Raw genomic sequence first — 20,351 nt, 5'->3', positions numbered from 1 at the left:
TATTCTCTTGTAAGAATCATATATAACTACAACCTCTAATATTAAAAGAGCCTGAATGATGAAATGTAGTTTCACTGTGTCTAATCTTGAGCAGGTCATTAGTCTAAAGACAATTTAGAGCAAAGTGCTCAGTGCAAGCTTAAATGGTCAGTCTGTGCTGTTGCCTTTTGTTTGCTTCTCCTCCACTCATGCTTCCTAGATCACCAAATAATCTTAGCAAATCCAAAATGTAAAGAGGGTAAAATATCCCTAGGAAAGTGGTCAAAACAGACAAAGAGCTCCTCTACCTCCAAATCTCAAACACAGTTCCCAAGAAGATTTCATCAGTATGGTGCCTAAACGAGAGATCTTTCTGCTGAGTGCCATGGCTGGGTTGTAGATTCATACTTACTCATCCTTAACTCTTATCTTCATCTTCCCCAGTACTTTCCACCTCACTGGGCTGCCAACATTGCTGCTTGCCTCACCTGAGTGTAATTCACAGTATCATAAATGACCTCTGGCATTTGGTTTAGACTTTATGCCAAGAAAAATTACCAAAGACAGCCAAGAGAAACACTTGATCATGAATGGATGACTTCTGTGTCCTGTCATGAGCAGTGCAAGCAAGTCTGTCCAGCCTTTAGCTCACGGGGAAGTCTTGTCTCCTGTTTATACACACATTGTTAAGCTCACTCTGAAGTACAGTGTGCCTCTTCATTTAAAAGTTCTGGTGATGAGAGACATCTTCACTGAGGTGCCTTAAATGTCACTAATGCACCATTTCAGCACAAACATCAGTGGTTGTTCTGGGAAGACTTTGGCACTGTGTCTGGGCAGAAGATCTTGAGTTTTAGCTGGAGAATCTGTAGCCAGTTCTCTTTCTCATTGACTGTGTTCTCTTCTAAGCTTGATAGAAAAGAAACTGACTCCTAAAATACTATAATGCCTCCTAAAGAGGCATTTAAAGACTTTAAAGACTATTTTGGAAGGGATTCTTCTAGGAGGTATTTGAGCTTCTTGATTGATTTAATCTTGAGATCCATAAATAAGATGTTAATTAGGAACCAAAGAATATGCTCTTAAGATAGTTAATGTGAACATATGGAACTGGACTTTGGAAGTGAAGATCAGCACCCTTTTGCTTTCATCATGTGAAGACCTAGGGAGAACTTACTAGGAGCTATCATTTGCTGATGTATTTGTTACAGTTTTTTTCCTTTGAATTACCTTCTAGGTTCTTGGAACAAGCTACAGTACTGAAAGTTGGGACAATTCTGTACCTTTGATCTGTAATAGAATATAGACACTAATATCTGCTGCTTCTTGGTCAGAAAGTGAAATATTTCTGCAGTAAAATTGTCAGCAGGACTGACGTAAATCTTGCCTACACCATTTTCTTACTTGGGATACAGTTAAAGTTCTTTCTTGGAGCCAATTAAAAATTGACAGTCTCATTTAAGGAAACATCAAACTCATCTTAGTATGAGCATTTTGCTTCAAGGGCAATTCAAATACTCTGCTCTTAGCCTGTGCTTCATCCATTTGGGAAAGTCCTGCATCTCATAGATTGGTTAAAAAAAAAATCTGTGCATGTTCAGTTGTTCTGGGTACTTGTTCAGTTTTTCTCTTTCATCCTGATAGTGTCTGCCTTGGAAAGGTGAAAACAACTGAAGGCATCTTTGTAATGAGAGCTGTAATCTCTTGGGTAGAATTCTGTGGTCCTTAGACCTTGACTTCTGTGCAGTTTTCTGTTGCCCTTCTCTTCAAACACAGATGAGCTTGTAAACATATAACTTTATTTTAGGCTTTTGCTGGGGATTTATTTTTGTTTGTTTGCTGAACCATAGAGAACAGTTCTTCTCTTGAAAGCTCATCTAGCCATAAAAAATGGGGTTACATTTGCACAGCTTCCCCACAGAAGTGAGGTTAGCAACAGGGGATCTGTTTTTAAATCTTGGCACCAACATAAACTTTTTGAAATGGTGCTGGAAAGGCACAAAGTAGTTTGCCTTTCTGTAGTTCTGAGTCATGTGAGTGATGAACATATTTTGGAGTGCTAGACATGACAGCTGCTGTATTAATCTTTGAAGCAATGGATAGGATGCAGTTCAAGGTTCCAGCATTCAACTTAATATTTTACTTCCTGCACACCTCTTTTCTGTTTTCTTCCAGAAAGTGATCTCAGGAGATCCTGCTTGGCCAGGAACAGACAGTTTATCCTGATCTAGTCAGTAGTTATAGCACTGATCCTAAGAGTTGTTGAACAATGGACAACAGTGAATCATGGAAACATGCTTTGAGACTTGAATATTTGTTCTGTTTGAAACCTTAAATTTAGGTTTTTTTATTCTTTGTACTCCATTTAGTTTTAAAAAACATAAAAGAAAAAAAAAAAGTTTCCAACATATTTAGCTCAATTTTCCATGACAGCTAAATCTGTAGAGTAAAATTTGCCTGATGAAATGAAGAAAACCAGAAATATTCCGGAATTACCAGTTGTAGTATCTGAGCATTTCCCCTGATAATACTTAGCACAGGAAGACTTTTCATAGCACCTGTTCTCAGAGAATTTTAGGTAATTCATTTATATATTAATGTGAACTTTTTTACAGTATTCAAAAGGGGCAAATAATTCCAAAGAACTGGAAGACTGTGAGCAAGCTAACAAACTGGGAGCAGTTAACAGTACCTTAAGGTATGCTGTGATTTATGATGGTACAAAAATAGTAACAAAGGAGCATTTCATTTTGTCTTTCTTGATTTTGCAATGTGCTGGTTTTTGTTCTTCATTCTTTCCATAGCCCACTAGAAAGTAAATATGAAATGATGCAAGAACATCTGAAGGTAAAGGTGTTAGATGTCAAATAGACTTCTTTTTTTTTCCTCTTTTTTTTTTCAATTAAAAAAAGTACACCTAGATATTTGAAAGAGAGACTTTATACAGCCTCAAGAATTGGACAAAACTTGTAAATAACCTCACCTTTTTTTCTACTTTTTACCAGCATCAGTCTTAGTTCTTGATGACTGTGCTGGATCAAGGTATTCTGTCCTGCTCTTTCCCTCTGTTACACTAATGTACCTGTCTGTTGATTGTTCAGTGAACCAGATCAGGGACTTTGTGAGTTACTACTGTGGTTTGCAAAGTTATTTTTGGCTTGGATCAATTCCCTGATCTTCCTTATTGCATGGCACAGTCAAGGTTGGTTGGGAGGAATTCTGCAGGATGATTTTGCCCCTGAGGAGGCAAGAACAACACTTAAAAAAAATGTTTTCTACTAGATCCTCTACCTTTAAAAAGCAGAAACAGAAAAATAATTTCTCCACTGTTAATGCAGATGTCTGCTGCCTTTGGCCATAGATTGCAGTAGATCTACATGATGGAGATGTTGAAACCATTTCCTGTCATCTGAAAAAATGTGACTGCCCTGAAAATGCAGCTGCTTCTGCCTGGTGTTCAGTGCTTTTAACTAGATAGGGCCTTTAATCAAGGGGTTTTTTAGGGGACATGGAAAAACTATTAACTCTTCCACTCCTATAGAGCAAAAGAATGTGAGATTGAGTACACATATGGGGAGCTGAAGAGAATACCTTTTGTGAGAGGAGGAGAGATGATTAAAGTTGGGAGAGGGTGGGTAATGGAGCCTGCAGGCCCAGGGGGAGTTTGTTCCTTGGAGACAAACCTCCATGTTCTCTACCTACCAGTCTATTATCCTCATAGTTTTGGCTTATTTTCTTTTGCCAACTCTGTTTCTTATGATTATCAAATCTTGCCTGCTAGTCATTACTGGAAGAGTTCCCTAATGCCAAGTATGAAGTTCTCTATAGTGATTTGGCAGATGGGAGATGTATCTTGTCATAGAATTGCCTCTGTTTGTAGAATTGAGCCAGTACTAATTTGATCAAACAGAATATGTTGCTTTCATTATTTCAAAGTGGAGTGGAGCAGAGTTCCCCATCCTAACTTTGCTTATGTTTTGCTGTCAGTGGTGTGGCATCACAGTTCTGTGCTGCCAGTAGGGACAGAAGAAAGCATTCAGGTTTTGGCAGTGTGGGAACTTCAGAGTGCTTGTCTCTCTGGTACAGTGCACTTTTGAAAATGCTGTGGTGAATGGAGTATCATTATGATTTAAAAGGCTTGAGACTAATCATATTCACAGAGTAATTTAGCTTGGAAGGCACATTTAGATGTCCAGTTTCCCACTGAAAAGCTGACAACTGTAGGTCTTGTTGAAAGTGCAGTTTAACAAAATATGATTTCTCCCCTGCCTCCCCAAGTGACAGCTGTTAAAGTATTACTTTGAAAAGTGTTAAAAATGTATATACTATGAACTTATATTAGCAAGCTCTTGTTGAAGTAAGAAAAGTCACTGTTGGTGCACAATTTGTTCAAATAATGGTGAAATCTTTGTTGCTGTCTGACATAAAAATGACTTTTGAAGTATTGCACTTGATGCCTGCTTGAAGCTAACAAGCAGAAACTCCATATATTCTTGAGTATCAGATATAGTAATCCAGAATTCTGTTCCAAATAACTACTCTAAGGGGATTGTGTTTCTTTTGGTAGCTGTTACTAATGTTGTTTATTTAAAAGTTTAAAATCAAATGTATTTTCTTCCCCTCAGTAACCAAAGTAAGGAGGCTTTCATTGACTGGGCAAGATACGATGATTCACAGGATCATTTTTGTGAACTTGATGGTAAAATGTTTAAGCTTTTTCAGTGTGTTTGTTTTATTTGCTGTCTCTTGCAAAACACAAAATATTGTAGTTTCTCTGCAAATAACATTTTTTTTTTTTTTAAGTTTCAACTTTATGCTAAATGGAGATGTGACAGTTCATATCACCTTACGTGCAAAGAAAACAGTTTTTTATGAGGTAGTCTGCACAGTGCATACTCACTGTTACCTCCTGTTAGTGTAGTGGACAGGGGACCTTTATGAAAATAAACAGGTAAATGGAGGGATTTTAGCATACACTTTTTAAAAGAAAGCTTCTTCTCACAAGAGTTGTACAAATGTGAGGAATTACTTATACCTGCTTCAGTTTCTTACTGCTGTATTATCTTTGTTGCTATTCTACTGTCTGTGCTTGGGCTGAGTTCATTCCTCTTCCAGCCTTGCTATGTTTCTAAATGATCTCTGCACTAAATTCACACTTACTTGTAAAGACTTTCTTATTGTTAAAACATTAGGATACTGGATAGGGTCTTCCCTTTTCTCCACATATGTGAGTCCTTTTGTTTGCTTGTAACATTCAAAGCCCCCCAGAATGTTTTTCAGATAGCCATGAGAACTGCCAAACTCAAGAATGACTGCTAAAGGCCTTTTTAATAAATACCTTAGGAAGCTTTCTGTCCTAGGAGGCTTATGGCATAATGCAAAGTGTTTTATCTACCTTCAGGCTAATGTTTGATGTCACCTGAGAAAGCAGCAGCTCTAGTGGACTTAGCAACTGCAGTTCTCTTTCAGCTCTTCTGCTGTGTCTTACCTGTGAAAATTCTCTATATGAACTGCTCAATAAATAATGAGCTTTACTGTAGATCTGAACTGTTCTTTGCAGTAGGCTGCTCTTGTCTCTACTCTCTTCAAGCTGCCTACTTATTTAAGAGAACTTGCTTGGGGAATGCATGGTTTAGGAGCATTTCTTTTAGAAATAATGCAGACTTAAGTAGTTCCTTTTTCTACTTCTATCTCTCTGCTGAAGGAGGATGTACTGCCCACAGGTGTGTTCTTCCAGTGCTTTTTTTTTTGCTCTGTCTGCATCTCTCTGCAGGGTGAGCTGAATCAGGTTACTTGTATAGCAGGAAAGTAAGTAGACATCTCCCTGCCATCCCCTAGATTGGGATAGACTGGATTATCAGATGAGTTTGTGAGCTGGAGTAGGGAGAAGTTATTCTCTCTCACTTCTCCCTCCTCCAGCTCACAAACTCATTTGATGAGCCAATCTAAGCTTGGGAGGAGGTAGAAGGTCTTGTTCTCTTCCTCTCCTCTCTTCCTGGTGGTGAGAGAGTTCTTAATTCACTCAATTTTAGCACAAAACTGTATCATCAGTTTTACTTTTTTACTTAAGGGAATTGATCTAGCTGAAAAAAACTTCATAATCCAAGTCAGCTCTTCATTCTTCTGTTGCACTGCCCCACAGACCCAGTTTTTTGTGGATAATTAGAAGAAAAAAGTGGAGACCTGAAGAGACCAGGAAGTGTAGGAACTGCCTAGGTTAGCCTTCTTGTCAAAGAAATAAATGAAGCTATAATTTGAGTTGGTACCATCTGGCACTCACTGTGATGTTGCACGTCTTGTGTCTGGCTCTGTTTTTGCTTCTGCTGCTGAAGTGATGCTTAACTGCTCATGCAGAATCATCTCTTCTTTTTAGAGCAGTTTTCACTCTCTGTTTCTGTGGCTTTTTTTCTACATTGGAGGAAATACTCAGTGGGACTGCTTGTCCTATTTGTGTGAATAAGCCTCTGGACCACTGGCTTGTACTGTGTGTGGGTTTTCTTAAACATTAGTTGCTCTCGACCTAGAATTTCAAGAAGGGAATTCTTCCTTTTTTTTTTTTGCTGGTTATAGCTCAAAACTTAAGTTTCTATTTTTATAGAGTTTTCAAGTAGAGAGAGTGCTGTTTGACAGTTTTCTTTGGGTATGCTTCCTGAATTTGTAGTGAGCTTCAGAGATGAGGTTGAAACTTATTGCAGTGATGCTTAAATAACACATTTCTTGCTGTTACCAACAGAGTATTCTTCAGTGTGTTGGAAGTTTGTTCAGTTAAGCAACATGATCCAGACTTCCTTACAGTATACAAAAGTAGCTTGGGAAAAGAGAGATTTAGCTAATAAAAATAGAATATGTGCTAAGTACAAAATGCACTTCTTCGTCTTTGTTAAGAAGCTCCCCATAGCAGTATGAGCATAGAACATATTCAGATGTAAAAATTGTGGCCACACAAGAGACTTTGGAATAAATGAGTCACTTTTCAGCTATTTAGTGTATATACCACTGTATCTTTACTTACAAGCTATTTATAATCCAACTGGAAGACAGCATAGTATTATATTAAGACCTCTCGTTTATATTTAATTCTATGTGACTTTTTAAAAATTGAATCTTTTTGAAAATGATTGGTTAGAAATGTAACAAAAGGTTTCTTGTTTAGATGAGACATCTCCAGATGCACAGTACGTGGATTTGCTGCTGAATCCAGAACGTTACACTGGGTACAAGGGGCCTTCTGCTTGGAGAGTGTGGAACAGCATCTACGAAGAAAACTGCTTCAAGTAATTGGGAGGGAGAGGAAGCCCATTTCTTACACCTGTGCTTCAATTTAGCTTAAAACTGATTTTTTTTTTTTTTTTGTTTTCTAACTTATTTTCTAGGCCTCGATCTGTCTATCGTCCTTTAAATCCACTGGCGCCTAGTAGGGGTGGGTCTTGCCTCTTTTGTTTTCTAATGCAGTTCTTTTAAGATAGTGACTACTGCAGTGCAAGTGCTGCAAATAATAATTTTCAGTCTTCAGGTGCTCTTTCTGTTTTTTTAATTTCCCATGTAGAAGTAGCTGTCCCTTTTCAATATTTAGACTAAGGTTTGTGATACCTGATTGCATGCGTGCTTAATCTTATGCATATGAATAGGCTCATTAATGTCAGGGGAGCTAGTGTGAAAACTAAAGGAAGTTTCAGACTGTTTAATTAAGTGTCACAGTAATTTTCTAATGTGGATGAGAATTAGTTCAACAAAAAATGCAGTGCTCTTATCTTCCTGTATCTTTTTTGCCTTAGAGCATTTAATTTAATCTCGTGGTCATTTAATTTAATCTCATGGTCTCTTTAGCTCGTGGTCATTCTAGTGTTATGTGGCTATATGTTTTCCACCCATAACATTTAGTGTATTACAAACGTACAAATAATTGCATTATTTGAAGTAAGAGTGGGTACTTAGGAATACTGAGTTATCTGAAATAATATGAAAAAGTATGACAATGACTTGTGTTTCAAGATTTCAAATTTAAAGTGAAAACTGACCTGGTTCTGCAAACGAATCTGCTTCTTCCTGTCAGTCTGAATCATTGCTATTAAAAAATTAACTATTGTCCAGTAGATTGAGCCAGAAAATCAAGATGTCTTTTAGTAATTATAAATCTTGAGATAATATATTGCAGGTATACATAGATAAAAAGAATTGTAAGAGCAATTTAACTCAAGGATCAGAATTTCAAAAAGGAGCACTGGTGAACTGAAGAAGAAAACTTCCTAACCCATCTTTCTGAAGTTAAGATACAGCTTTCAAGAACATGTAAATCAGCTGCTGCTAAGATCTCCAATTCTTAGTGACTTTCATTATTATAATGTGTTTTAGTCTCGGGTGTTCTAGAGGAGCAGGAAGAGGATGGAATATAGTCTATTTTTTTGTAGATTAAATAAGGTTTCTTGCACTTTTTTCAGTGTTTGTAGTAAAGCCTGTGCTTTGTTACTGCTTTGCTGTGAAAATTATCTTTTCAGTGCTTACAGATTGTTCTTTTGTTGTTTTTGTTTTCCCTCCCTTAGGAGGAGATGATGGTAAGTCATCTTATTTTGCTTTATCTGCAGAAATGGAGTAAGGATTATAGATTTCTGGACATAAGGATTTATTCACTTTATTGCTATTATGTTAGAGGGCAAGGAAATTATGTTTTTATGCAGGTGGTAGATCAGAAAATGTCTTTATTAGGATAATTCTTTAATTTGGAGTATGAAGAGGAGTGGATAAGAGCACAATACAGTTCTACTGCTGGTTCTTATCCTTGTAACAGAATGTGTCATGATAATGTTATTAGTGAGATAACTGGAGATGCATTAATTAAAGGATTCATTAATTAAAGTCTCCTCCAGAGCTCCAGTGACAGCAATGTCAGATCCCTTAACAGAAGAGGGACAGTTTCTTGTGTATATTCTTCAATGTGCTTGATTTTTGGGAAGGTGGGGAGAGGGGAGGGAAGCATTTGGTGTCAACAGTGAGACAGACTTGAAGATTTTTCAGTCAACTGAAAGTTCTCAGCAAAAGTTGTAAACCTACAGGAAACCCACAGAGACAGAGTCAAGGTAAAGGCTCTCAGATACAGTTACAATCTTCCATCACATCTTTCACCACTGGTTCATATAATCAGGCTTGTGCTTTCATACACTTCTGAATGCCCTGACCAGTAGCTTAGTTGTGCTTGTTCTTGAATTTCTTCTATTCAGACTCCAGCAGATTTAAACTCACTTCAAAGTTCAGTCATTTCAGTGCCTGTTCTCACTGTAATAGCTACAAGAGTTACCTTCACATCCAGATGGTAATGTTAGTATTCTATAGCAGCATAAAAATACTGTAATGTTGAAAATGAATACTCTTCATTTAAATATGTACTTTGTATTTACAGGAGAATCTTTCTACACATGGCTAGAAGGTAAGACCTCTTGAATGGGTTAATATAATGTTAAATTCACTGGAAGAAACACTGTAGTATTTTTTTCTCCTCTTCCTTAGTATTTTTCAGTGTAGGCTTTTTATTAAATTGTGCAGAACTTCTGAGTGTCATTTAAGTAATATTTAATTTCTTGAAGGTCTTTGACAATCCTCTCATCTTAGTGATGTTATACTCCTTAAACCCTTCAGTGTTTCATCACCTATAAAGGAGTCCACTTCAATACCAGTTACTTTGAATTTTTTGCTCATTTTAGGCATTTAAGCAGGGATGTGATTATTAGTGACATTGCTAAGTGGTTTTATTTGAAAATAACTTTTAAAAATTTAAAGGTTTTGATGGTTCTGATCCTAGTACCTAAACTAACATAAGTATCATGTATTCAGAAGGCAAAGCAATTTGCTTTTATTTGTATTTAAAGGAAAATTATTATTACAGTGGTGGCAATCAGAATAGCATTTTGGAAGTGTATGGAGAAGTGAATGAGTTAAAGGTACTCAATTTTAAACTTACTTCATTCTGCCTTTCATAAGCCTTTACTTGTCTAGATACAAATACCTAACTGCTGCTCTGATAGGAAAATATACAAATTCAGATGCTTTTTAAAATGTGATGTCTGTAAATGAGCCATATCTCAGCCCCCGGATAGGTTTGACCATCAAGTCTTCCTCCTTCTGTTTGTGGAGACGGGGATGACAGGGAAGTCACCCAAACATGTCTTAGAAAAGGGGAAAAAAAACTTCTAAATTTCAGGTGTAGTTTATCTCTGAGTCTAAGTAGTATTGTAAATAGTTTCTGCATTTATTTTGGCCACCCAGTGCCATTTCATTTCTCTTTTTGCTGTAGAACACTGCCCATCAAAATCATATTTTTCAAGGTTTTTCTCTGTGCATTTTAATCTTAAGTGAATTAAGATTAAGTGTTCTTGCCAGTAGAGCTGGCAAGGAGTATTTTTCCTGTTTTCCAGTGCCATGAAGTTGTCTGAGTTTTTTGTTTTTCTATAAGGTCACTTCTCTAATTCAGTGGGAGCTTCTATTCTAATCAGGTTGGGTCATAGTATACTTCAGGTTTCCAGACTATCAAAATTGAAAACCATTTCAAATTTATTGCTTGAACAATGTAAGCATCTTATTTTGTGTGACAATTTTTCTAATTGTACCAATTGACTAGGTACTTATTTGACTGTATCTATTAGAATACTAAAATATTAAGTAAGAAGAGACAAACCTTCATCCTTAGTACTACTTTATTTGAAAAAAAAAACCAGAAGTAAACTTTTCCTAGGATGGATATAAGGGCTTATTAACAAAGCTGTAATTATAGCTCTTAAATGATGCAGACTTGTGTCACTGAAATATCATTCATTTGAATACATTCTTTCCAGTACTTACTTTGAGGTCTGTTTGTCTTTTTTTCTTGGACAGGTCTTTGCCTTGAGAAAAGAGTATTTTATAAACTTATTTCTGGACTTCATGCTAGTATCAACTTACACCTGTGTGCAAATTATCTTCTTGAAGGTAATTTAAGTCCGGGGTAAAATTGCTGAATGGAATTTTACCATATCTGTAACATACTTGTTTTTTCTCTGAAAATTTGGATACATACCTTGCTGCTTTCTGTTTCTAAATGTGTGTTTTATTACCCGTGCCCTTTTTTTTTCCCCTCTCTTTGCAGAAACCTGGGGGAAGCCTCGCTGGGGACCCAACGTGAAGGAGTTCACTCGCCGCTTTGACCCTGTTGAAACAAAAGGAGAAGGACCAAGGAGGCTCAAAAATTTGTACTTCTTGTATTTGATAGAGCTCCGGGCTTTGTCAAAGGTTGCACCATACTTTGAACGTTCAGTTGTTGACCTGTACACTGGAAATGGCCATGAGGATGCTGAATCTAAAGCTCTTTTACTGGATATCTTCAGGGATACAAAGTAAGGCATAAGGTTTCTTTTTATGACTGGGATGAAATTCTCAGTTATATTGACAAAGAAGAGATGACTTCTGGAGTGTGTAGGACAAGGAGAGTGGAAGGAGGAAATAAGGGGAGAGAGTAAGAGGAATTTGTACCTTTGGAGGGAAGAGATTAATATTTTTGAGGTCTGAATATACCAACCTTTAAAAACCAAAACACAACAGACAAAAAAAGCACCATGCATCACCCTTGACTGCTGCCTATTTCTTGTGGTTTTGAGGTTTTTTTTCTGATTCTTCAGTATAAGATGCACATTATTTAGTTTATAAAGGAAAACAGTATATGTAGTCTTAGAATCATAGAATCATTTTGGTTGGGAAAGACCTTTAAGATAATCAAGTCCAACTGTTAACCCAGCACACTGCCAAGTCCACCACCAAACCTTGTCCCTGGGCACCACATCTACACCTCTGTTAAATAAATACTTCCAGGGATGGTGACTTCACCACTTCCTTGGGCAGCCTGTTCCAGTGCCTGCCAACCCTTTTGGTAAAGACATTTTTCCTAATACCCACACTATTTTTGATACAGCTGTTTCTGATTCTTTTAATGATCCAGTGAGTAATCCAGCTTTTATCACAGACTTTATCTCTGGGGGTTGAGCCATCCCTTCTTCCTTCTGTTTACTCTGTAAAGTTAATTAGTTTAGTTCCTTTGTTCACCTTCTCACTAATTTTTGTGATTGGTTACATGCTGTGTGGTTTCAATATTGTCCCTAATCATAATCCTGCTTAGCATTTGAGTTGTGCTCAGGTAGTGATCAACTGAAACATTAAGACCATTTCAGTGTGTATTAGAAATCTTGATCAGTGGAAATAGCAAAGAAAATTCTCAACAGAACTATAAATAACAGATTCCAAGACACAGTGATTGAATAGTAGAGCTGATAACATTCATTAAGTTTTTACAAGCTATTCTGCTAAAATTTGGAACTCTAGAAATTATTTTACACTGATGGCATCACCAGACTTGTTAGAACAGTAGTTTATGCCAATCTTTGGGTTGTTGAGTTTTTTTCTTTTTGCATTTTCTCTTTATTAGGTCCTTCCATATGCACTTTGATGAAAAGTCCATGTTTGCTGGAGATAAAAAAGGAGCCAAGTCATTAAAGGTAGAGCTAGTTTTCTGAATTACCTCCAAATACTCACTTTGGAATTAAGTTGCTTTATTTAAAAAAAAACTCTCTACATATCAGAAATATACTGCTGAGAGTAGAAAAAGAGATTAAAAAGTTGCATCTGAGGCCTCTGAATCTCCTTGCCAAGGTCTTGTCCTGATCCAGGCAGACTGAAATCTCTGATTTAGCACTTTGGATCTGTAATCAGGACTGTGCTGAGGCAAAGTAGTTGAACTGATACCACCAGAAGATGCAAATGGTGTTTTTAATGGAGTATCTGTTTCACATAAGCATCTGTAAAAACCATCAACATTTGCTTAAAAAACAGATGCCTTATGGAGTGTAATATAGTGTAAGATTACTATTTAACATTAGAAGAGCACAGATCTTAGACACAGGAACATGCTGGTGGTCAGATTGGTACACTCTGAAGCTCCTCAGTTGGAGTGTGGCTCAGTAACAAAGCTCTGTTTTGATACTTATTAACACTTCTAATATGTATTTTAGTAGTAATATGGAATTCCATCAGTATTAGAATTCTCTTAGAAAAGTGTCACTAGTTTCAGTCCCTTTGTTTTTCTGACCTATTTGAGATTACCTTAATTAGTTCTGTTCTGCACTTAGTTGCACTCTGAAGCTGCAAAGCAACAATTTTCCCCTTAGTTTTGGACAGGAAAGGTCTGTCTTGAATTGTAACTTGATTGCCTGTGAGTCAAGAAGGTGGGTTGGTTCCAAAGGAATTTGCATAGTGGAAGAAAAGTGTGGTAGGGACACAGATACAGTACTTGTAGCTTAGATTGTTTGGAGCAAGTTCTTAGAAACTCAGTGTATAGAATGCAAGTGTTACTCAGTGTTCTGTATGTTGACTTTTGTGATCTTTTTTAAGAGAAATTAGCTATTAGTAGCTAGAAACAAAGTTTCTTTTGTTATGGCCCAATCACATATGGTAGTGGTTATGTTAAGTTTTAGTAAAAGAGAATTGATACTCTAGTGCTACTGGTTTAGTTAAACTTCTGTCTTTGTAAAGCTAAGAGGCAGATAACCTTTCTTACTTTGTTTTTGTCTGATAGGAAGAATTCAGGTTGCATTTCAAGAACATATCCCGCATCATGGATTGTGTGGGGTGTGATAAATGCAGGCTGTGGGGCAAACTGCAGGTAAGGTTTGTTTTGTGTGCATGCTGGGGGGAGGTCAGAAGAAAAGCATCAATTTCAGTTTAATAGGATGCCTCTTACCTCAGCATGCAGACTTTCTGCACATGGTCATTGTTATCCTTACCTGTATACTAAAAGTAGACATATGTTTAGTTCACTGTTAAACTTCTTTAAACATTTTTTAAATGTTTATTTTGTTGAGTCAACAGCTGTTTAGTTTACTAAGAGGTGTAGTTTGTATTCTCCAGAAAAAAATGGATTTAAAGCAGATGCTTTAAACAGAGCAGCAGATGCTAACTCCAAAAATCAAGGCATATAAAAAACAAGTAATCCAGGCTTTGACAATTTATGCAGAAAGCAGCAAATGAATGAAAAGGCTCACAGTAAAGCTAGAAGTTGAAAAACAGAATTTAAGTTTTTGGATGCCTATTATTTTTATTTTACTGAGAAAAAGATGAAGATTAATATTAAGTCCAGACTGAGAACAGTTGCTACTTTGGGTTGCCTCCAGTACTACTCTGCTGTATAACACTAAGCATATCAGAGTTCATTTTTCAAGGGGTTTTGTAACATCAGAAATTTGGTGATATCTGCTGAATTTCTGCAGTTTTGCATCCCCTGTCCTAGATAATGCTTCTGATCTATGACTGTTCTTTCCTTCTTACACAAAATGAAAAGGGGTCAGATTTCCTGACCTTTAAAATCATCTTGCAGGCAGCCTCAAACATGTTGTCAAAATCCAGTGGTTGTTTCTGCAGCCTGATGAAAAGGGGAAATAAGAATACTTTCTTCTGTTCTATTTATGTTTAGAAAATAGGGGTTGAAACTGAAACTGCATTGTCTGACACTGGGGGTTGGAGGTGGAAAAAGCAGCAGTGTTGTGATACCTCATAATAAAACCTAGTGTGGCTGGGAAGGGGGAGGTGAGAAGAAAAAGGGAGATGTGATCTGACAGTTCTTGGAGCTGTTGGGCATCTGTAAGGATGGGAGGGAGCTGGAAGTGTTGTGACAGATGTCAAATGCATCTGGTGTGACTGAGAAAAAAAAAAAAAGATATTTAAAAGGAAGATATTTAAAAACACAAGGATAAAGAGCAGCTATACCTGAGGAAACAAATGTTCTTAGGTAAGAGATTGAACCTGGTACACAGTTGATGGCAAGCAGTTGTGTTTGTGTCCTGGTTTGTTGCAATTATTTGGGCTGAGGGAATGTCAATAGATAAGAATTGATGCTACAGTTTGCCTGGACAACTAATTTTGAACTTTTTAAACAGTTTTCAGGGAGCTGAAAAAACTTGTTAAATGTTAAGACACTGTTCTTTTCTTGTAGACTCAAGGTTTAGGAACTGCTCTGAAGATCTTGTTTTCTGAGAAAGAAATACAGAGCCTTCCTGAGAACAGCCCATCAAAAGGTTTTCAGTTGACACGTCAAGAAATAGTTGCTCTTGTAAATGCCTTTGGAAGGTAAGGTTTTGTTATGTGTATAGTAGAAATAATAAAAAACCCCATAAAGATGGAATTGTAGCTGTAACTTTTAACAGTGGAATTATTAGCACTGATATTGACTAAACACCAGCAAACTGAGTGTGTGGAGTGCTGCTGATTATTAGCCTCAGTCATCACCATGTGTTGGGATTCAATTCAACTGTTTATCTCAACTCCCAGAAATTCTATCTTGTGAAGTCTGGATTCAAGTCTCAAACAGACATAAGCATTAGAATTTGGGTAAATTTCCTCAGTTTTGAACACTGAGTAGAGCTGCTCTAAATTTTTGTTATTTCCGTTTTAAATGTGTATACGTCAAAAGTAGTGAAAAGGAAGAAAAATACTTAGGAATTTATTGCTACTGTCATCAAGCCCTTAGGTTTTTTTATTTTTGTGTGTGAAATGATTATTTTGGTAAAAATTTAATTTTTTGAAAAGAGCAAAAATTTACATTGTTCAAGTGATGAAATAAAACATGTCAACAGCTTTAAACTTGCTTTGTCCAGCATGCCAGTTCTTTAGGTCTTGAATATAACAACCTGATCCAGTTTAAAAGAATGTAATGAATGTTTATTCCCTCTGGTTGGAGATTTTTAGATGTTTAATGGGGTTGGAAAAATTTAAAATATATCTAAACTTTAATCCCTGTAGTATATTATGCAAATATAATTGAGGGTCAGATCTTTTGAAGGAAAGTAATATCTTTTTTTAATCTTTGGCAGAGAATTGTGTTTAAAAAAACCAACCAACCAAAAAACCCCCCTGGAAATTAATGATTTGCACTTCTCTTTCACAGTTGACTTCCTTAAAGGGTTTTGGTTTTTTTTTTACAGGCTTTCCACAAGTATAAGAGAGCTGCAGAATTTCAAAGTTTTATTACAACAAACCAGGTAATGAAGGCCTTTGCACAACCCCTTAGTGAAGACCATTCACAGGACTGCATTGAGCAGAAGGAACTGATCCTTACAGGACTCACATGAACTGCTAAAAAGTAAAATCAAATACCAACTTGAATATTTATGTTTAAACTAGGAATGGTTATTAATTAGAAAAGATATTTATGGATGAAGTATATAGTTTTTAAATGTGTAAATTATGCTGAGCTGTTTATTTTTTAAGTTCTCTGCTCACAGTTCTGTTGTACTGAAACTTCATACATTTCCTTTATTTCCTTGTCTTTTTGAGACAGTTGTTTTATAGGATAACACATGTACCTCCAGCTTGATTTGGCCTGGCCTGAGAGAGGTGATCTCCTCAGTACTGAGCTTCAGTATTTTCTGAGGACTGGGTATGCTGACTCTTGCTGTCTTAAACACAAACAAACAACAGAAAAGGAAATAAGGTTCTTGTTGAGTTCTGTCTTTTTACTGTAATAACGAAGCTTACTTAAAAACAGGAAATTGAGCAGAAAATTTTGTTTCATACTGAGCTCCTTTGCATCATGCTGTTAGCAATGTTTTTTCCTTTTTGTGCTGCCTTTCTGAATTGTCTTTTTTTCTTTAAATTAACTACCTTGTCTCTGATGCAGCACCCTTGGGAGTGACTTTTCTGCAGCCCCTTGGTTCCCTGCATTTGGGTGGGGGTCAGAGCAGGGGGGGATGTTCAGTGGAGTGCTGCTACCTGAAAAGCCTCTGTCAATCAAATTTGCATCCAGCCCTTTTTCTTTTCTAGATTGTAATCACAAGTTCAGCTTCCAGAAATTGTCTTTTTAATGTCTAAAATGTTGAAATAGCACATTGCAGTCTTTGAGCTGTGGTAATAAATCTGCTTTTTATGGCTTCTGTTTTAGTGCTACGCTGAAAGATCGAGGCGAAAAAAAGCAAGAACTTGATTTTGTAGTCACTTTAAAAAAAAAAAAGATGCTTTTTAAAATTCATAATCACAGTGACATTTAATACTGCATACTCTATCTATGCAACCCCTAACTTTATGTTCTTTAAAATGATGTTCAGCATAATAAAACGGGTATGTTAATAACATTACTTTCATAAAATAAGAAATAACTGGTATCATTGTCCTCAAATGTCAATGAAAAATTATCATTGTCCCAAAAAGAATTCAGAAGCAGCATTACTGATTAGTAGCAACCAAATATTGGTTTAAATTCAGAATGAAGTAATAAGTTTTTTAAACCAGCATGTTTCAATGTTAGGCAGTATGGATGTAGGGAGTGCTGGTACAGTGTGTGTATATATATATATATATCTTTTTAAAACAATAAGTCTTCACAAAATGAAGTGCTCTTAAACATTTTTCACCCTACCAGATATTTAGTGACCTGTTTATATAATTGATTGTAACTATATTGGCTTCCATAATGTGGTCCTTTACAGCTGAGGTTTTCTGAAGGCTGGAATACACTTTATGTCCTTTGTTTCCAGACCTGACTGGAAATAAGGGACTATCCTGCTAACACTTGCTGTTATAAGAGATACTGTTTCTCAAGAAGGGAAACCCTCTTGAGTCAAACTCAGATAAGCTAAATGAAAGGAAAAACAGAACAGAGAAGGAAAAACCCCAACCACAAACCACCCCCACAAAGTTTTTGTGATACTTGCACAAATTGGCAATGAACTGGTATCCAGTCTCGTGTTCCTGTTTAAGCCTTTAGATACCTTACCACGCTGTCAGAGAAAGCTGATGCCAGTCTGGGGATGTTATGTTCTTACCCAGCAGTCTCTCTTGCCTGTGGGCACCCATATCCACAGGCTTCCTTTTCCTGGTTATTGGAGAAGGGCTGATGATTTCCAGCTGGATTCATCTGTCCTGTTGCAAGCTCTGGGTTGTAAACCAAGGATGCAGTGATATGCACCCTGGAGTTTACTGCTCTCCATTAAATTGAAGTGGGACTCCAGGTAACTGGCTCAGATGTGAGCAGCTGTGTCTGGTAAACAAGTTACACCCTGAGCATCTCAATCTTCTGTCTAATTGTGTACACTGAAAGTTGCTGTGCTTCAGTTGGCCATTAATTCCTTGCCTTTCCAATTGACCTGCAAGGGCTAGAACCTGTAGGTTCACTTGTGTGAAGAATGGTGTATAGCTGGCATTTATCTGTATTATTATATATTACGGTGCCTAAAGCTTTAGGCAAGATTTTCTAGTTGAAAATAAATTATGTTGTCTGTGCTGCCCCACGAAGGAACTTAGTCTCAGAATTGTTTCTTTCCTTTTCCCCCATGCTTTGGTGGGGAAAGTGAATTGCTTCCAGCCTTCTTCTGGGGATGCAACTTGCCATTTTTACTTTTTTTCCATCTGTGCCTGTCTGAAATCTGTGGACACTGCAGCAGCAGCAGCATCACACGTGAGCTTTGTGCATTTCCTGGGACAGGTGAGAGATTGAGACAGACCCTGGACACCTGCACCTTGCAACCCTCACTGCCTGCACAGTGCAGGTCAGGCTCATACTGTTGGGTAAGGACATGAAGAGATGGGAAATAGGACATAAGATTTTTTCCTGTTACACATGTAGGCAATTTTCCTGTCACCATCTTTTTTACTGTATTTTATGTACATCCTGTGACTATGCTGCCTGTGAGGTTTTGCCATGTGAGTCGGGTGATTTAGTTCTTCATAAGTTAAATTTTACTAACTTACAGATCTGTTTTTATGCTAAAGAATAAGGTTAGTGACACTCTCTGTGCCCTGTAAACTGTTTTAAATTCCTGCTCCCTGTTGGAGGTCAGCTTGTCAGCATTGTCTGCCACTCATTTCAGAGTAAAAGTCCATTTCCTTGTACAAATGACATGATGATTGTAATCCCAGAGGCAGTGAGAGAACAAAGACAAAAATGCTTCTTTTCTTTTTTTTTTATTTTTCCCCAAGTCATGAAGACTTAAGTGAAATTGGCAAAAAAGACTTAGTGCAAACTGCATAGGTAAAATGCAGGGCACCCCTGCTGAACAACTTGCTCTTCAGTGCCTGAGGAGGAGGGGGAGAATACAGATTTAGAACAGTAAAAAACATCAAGGCTTGTGTAGGCTGGAGTAACAAAAGTGTTTCCCTGCTTCAGCTGATGATTTGTGCTGTCATTGTGCATGAAATACACTGTGCCACACTTTCTGGAGTTCTGTTTTGATGGCTGGGTTGCCTTTATCTGACCTTGCTTTGTGCTTTTCTGGGAAATTACCTGTAACATGTTGTAAATAATCTAGATGCTTATGTTTATAAAGTAGCAATTGGCATTTTATCACTTTAAAATCTCAGCTGGTCTATTAAACTGTAATATTTATTAAAATCAAACTCAATTGTGGAACTGCTTACTGAGATCTAAACATTTATGAGTCTTTGCTATGTTAGAATTTAAAATGCAAATTAAAGTATTTTCTGCTGTAACTTTTTGCGAATGTAATTTTTGTTTTAATTCGATTTTTTTAAAACTTTTTAATTTAGATTTACTTTTCAACTAGACTTGGTAGAAGTTATGTAGCCATGATTATTAGGTGTCAGTCATTTAAGCTTAAGACAATGAGTAGGCTTTCATTCTCACTCATTCTGTTCATAAGATGAATGTCACCTGTTTACCTGTTGCTTTTTACAGTACCATGTCAGCACATCAGAAATTCTTGTGGCAGAGTTACAATCTGTTTGAATATGGCCAAATTTAGCCACTGTTTTTTAGTCCAATTGTTTTAAGAGACTAAAAATGTTTATTTTGAAACGATGTTTGGTCCATTCTGTCCCTTTCTCAGCATAGCTTATAAACCAATTTTGTAAATATTTTTTCTGGCTCTTCATGTGAAATTATTCCCCCTGAAGGGTTTCTGCAGCTTTGTTTCATTCCATGTATGTATTTTTAACAAACAATCTTACTAAAAATTTGATACACCTTTTTCATCCTCAGTTTAGGTGGGTAATTACCTGTTACACAGGTGATGATAATTATAGTTATTCAATTTAAATAAGATCTTGCCTTTCACATTGTTGTTTAAATCTCCTGTGTCTGAGAGTATTTAATTCATTACTATGATTGGTTATAGTCACTTGTAATTTCACTTTTTTTGCATGCATGCTGTGGCATAGGGATCAAGCTTGTTTTAAGCACAGAATCCTCAAAACTAAACTTTTGCTGTGCAGCTACTGTGAAGAAAATGTAACAATACCTGCAGACTTTTCTTGCACTAGATCTTCAGGCAGTTTTGTACAAACACGATTGTAGAACACCAAAAGATTTAATAAAATTTCTGTTATTCTCACAATCCTGTGGCACCTTTTTTTCA

At 36.7% G+C, this 20,351-nt stretch overlaps 1 protein-coding gene across 2 annotated transcripts in view; it reads left to right on the top strand.

Moving 5' to 3' along the window:
- The window catches only part of ERO1B (endoplasmic reticulum oxidoreductase 1 beta), a 30,025-nt gene extending 9,695 nt beyond the window's left edge, over positions 1-20,330 (top strand). The window contains exons 5-16 of one of the 2 annotated variants that reach the window (XM_071739038.1): positions 2,595-2,677; positions 4,605-4,678; positions 7,133-7,253; positions 7,353-7,399; positions 8,520-8,531; positions 9,374-9,400; positions 10,843-10,935; positions 11,093-11,339; positions 12,422-12,491; positions 13,568-13,654; positions 14,981-15,114; positions 15,969-20,330. In XM_071739038.1, the coding sequence (XP_071595139.1) occupies positions 2,595-2,677; positions 4,605-4,678; positions 7,133-7,253; positions 7,353-7,399; positions 8,520-8,531; positions 9,374-9,400; positions 10,843-10,935; positions 11,093-11,339; positions 12,422-12,491; positions 13,568-13,654; positions 14,981-15,114; positions 15,969-16,029 (1,056 nt within the window). In that variant the 3' untranslated portion in view covers positions 16,030-20,330. The remainder of the gene's footprint in view (positions 1-2,594; positions 2,678-4,604; positions 4,679-7,132; positions 7,254-7,352; positions 7,400-8,519; positions 8,532-9,373; positions 9,401-10,842; positions 10,936-11,092; positions 11,340-12,421; positions 12,492-13,567; positions 13,655-14,980; positions 15,115-15,968) is intronic. The other variant, XM_071739039.1, reaches the window with a different exon arrangement.
- Positions 20,331-20,351: the final 21 nt, after the last annotated feature.

The sequence above is a fragment of the Heliangelus exortis genome, chromosome 3 (assembly GCF_036169615.1).
Source record: "Heliangelus exortis chromosome 3, bHelExo1.hap1, whole genome shotgun sequence".
Classification (NCBI taxonomy): domain Eukaryota; kingdom Metazoa; phylum Chordata; class Aves; order Apodiformes; family Trochilidae; genus Heliangelus; species Heliangelus exortis.
Note: the sequence above shows the minus strand (reverse complement) of the source record. Positions and strands in the feature narration are given on the sequence as shown.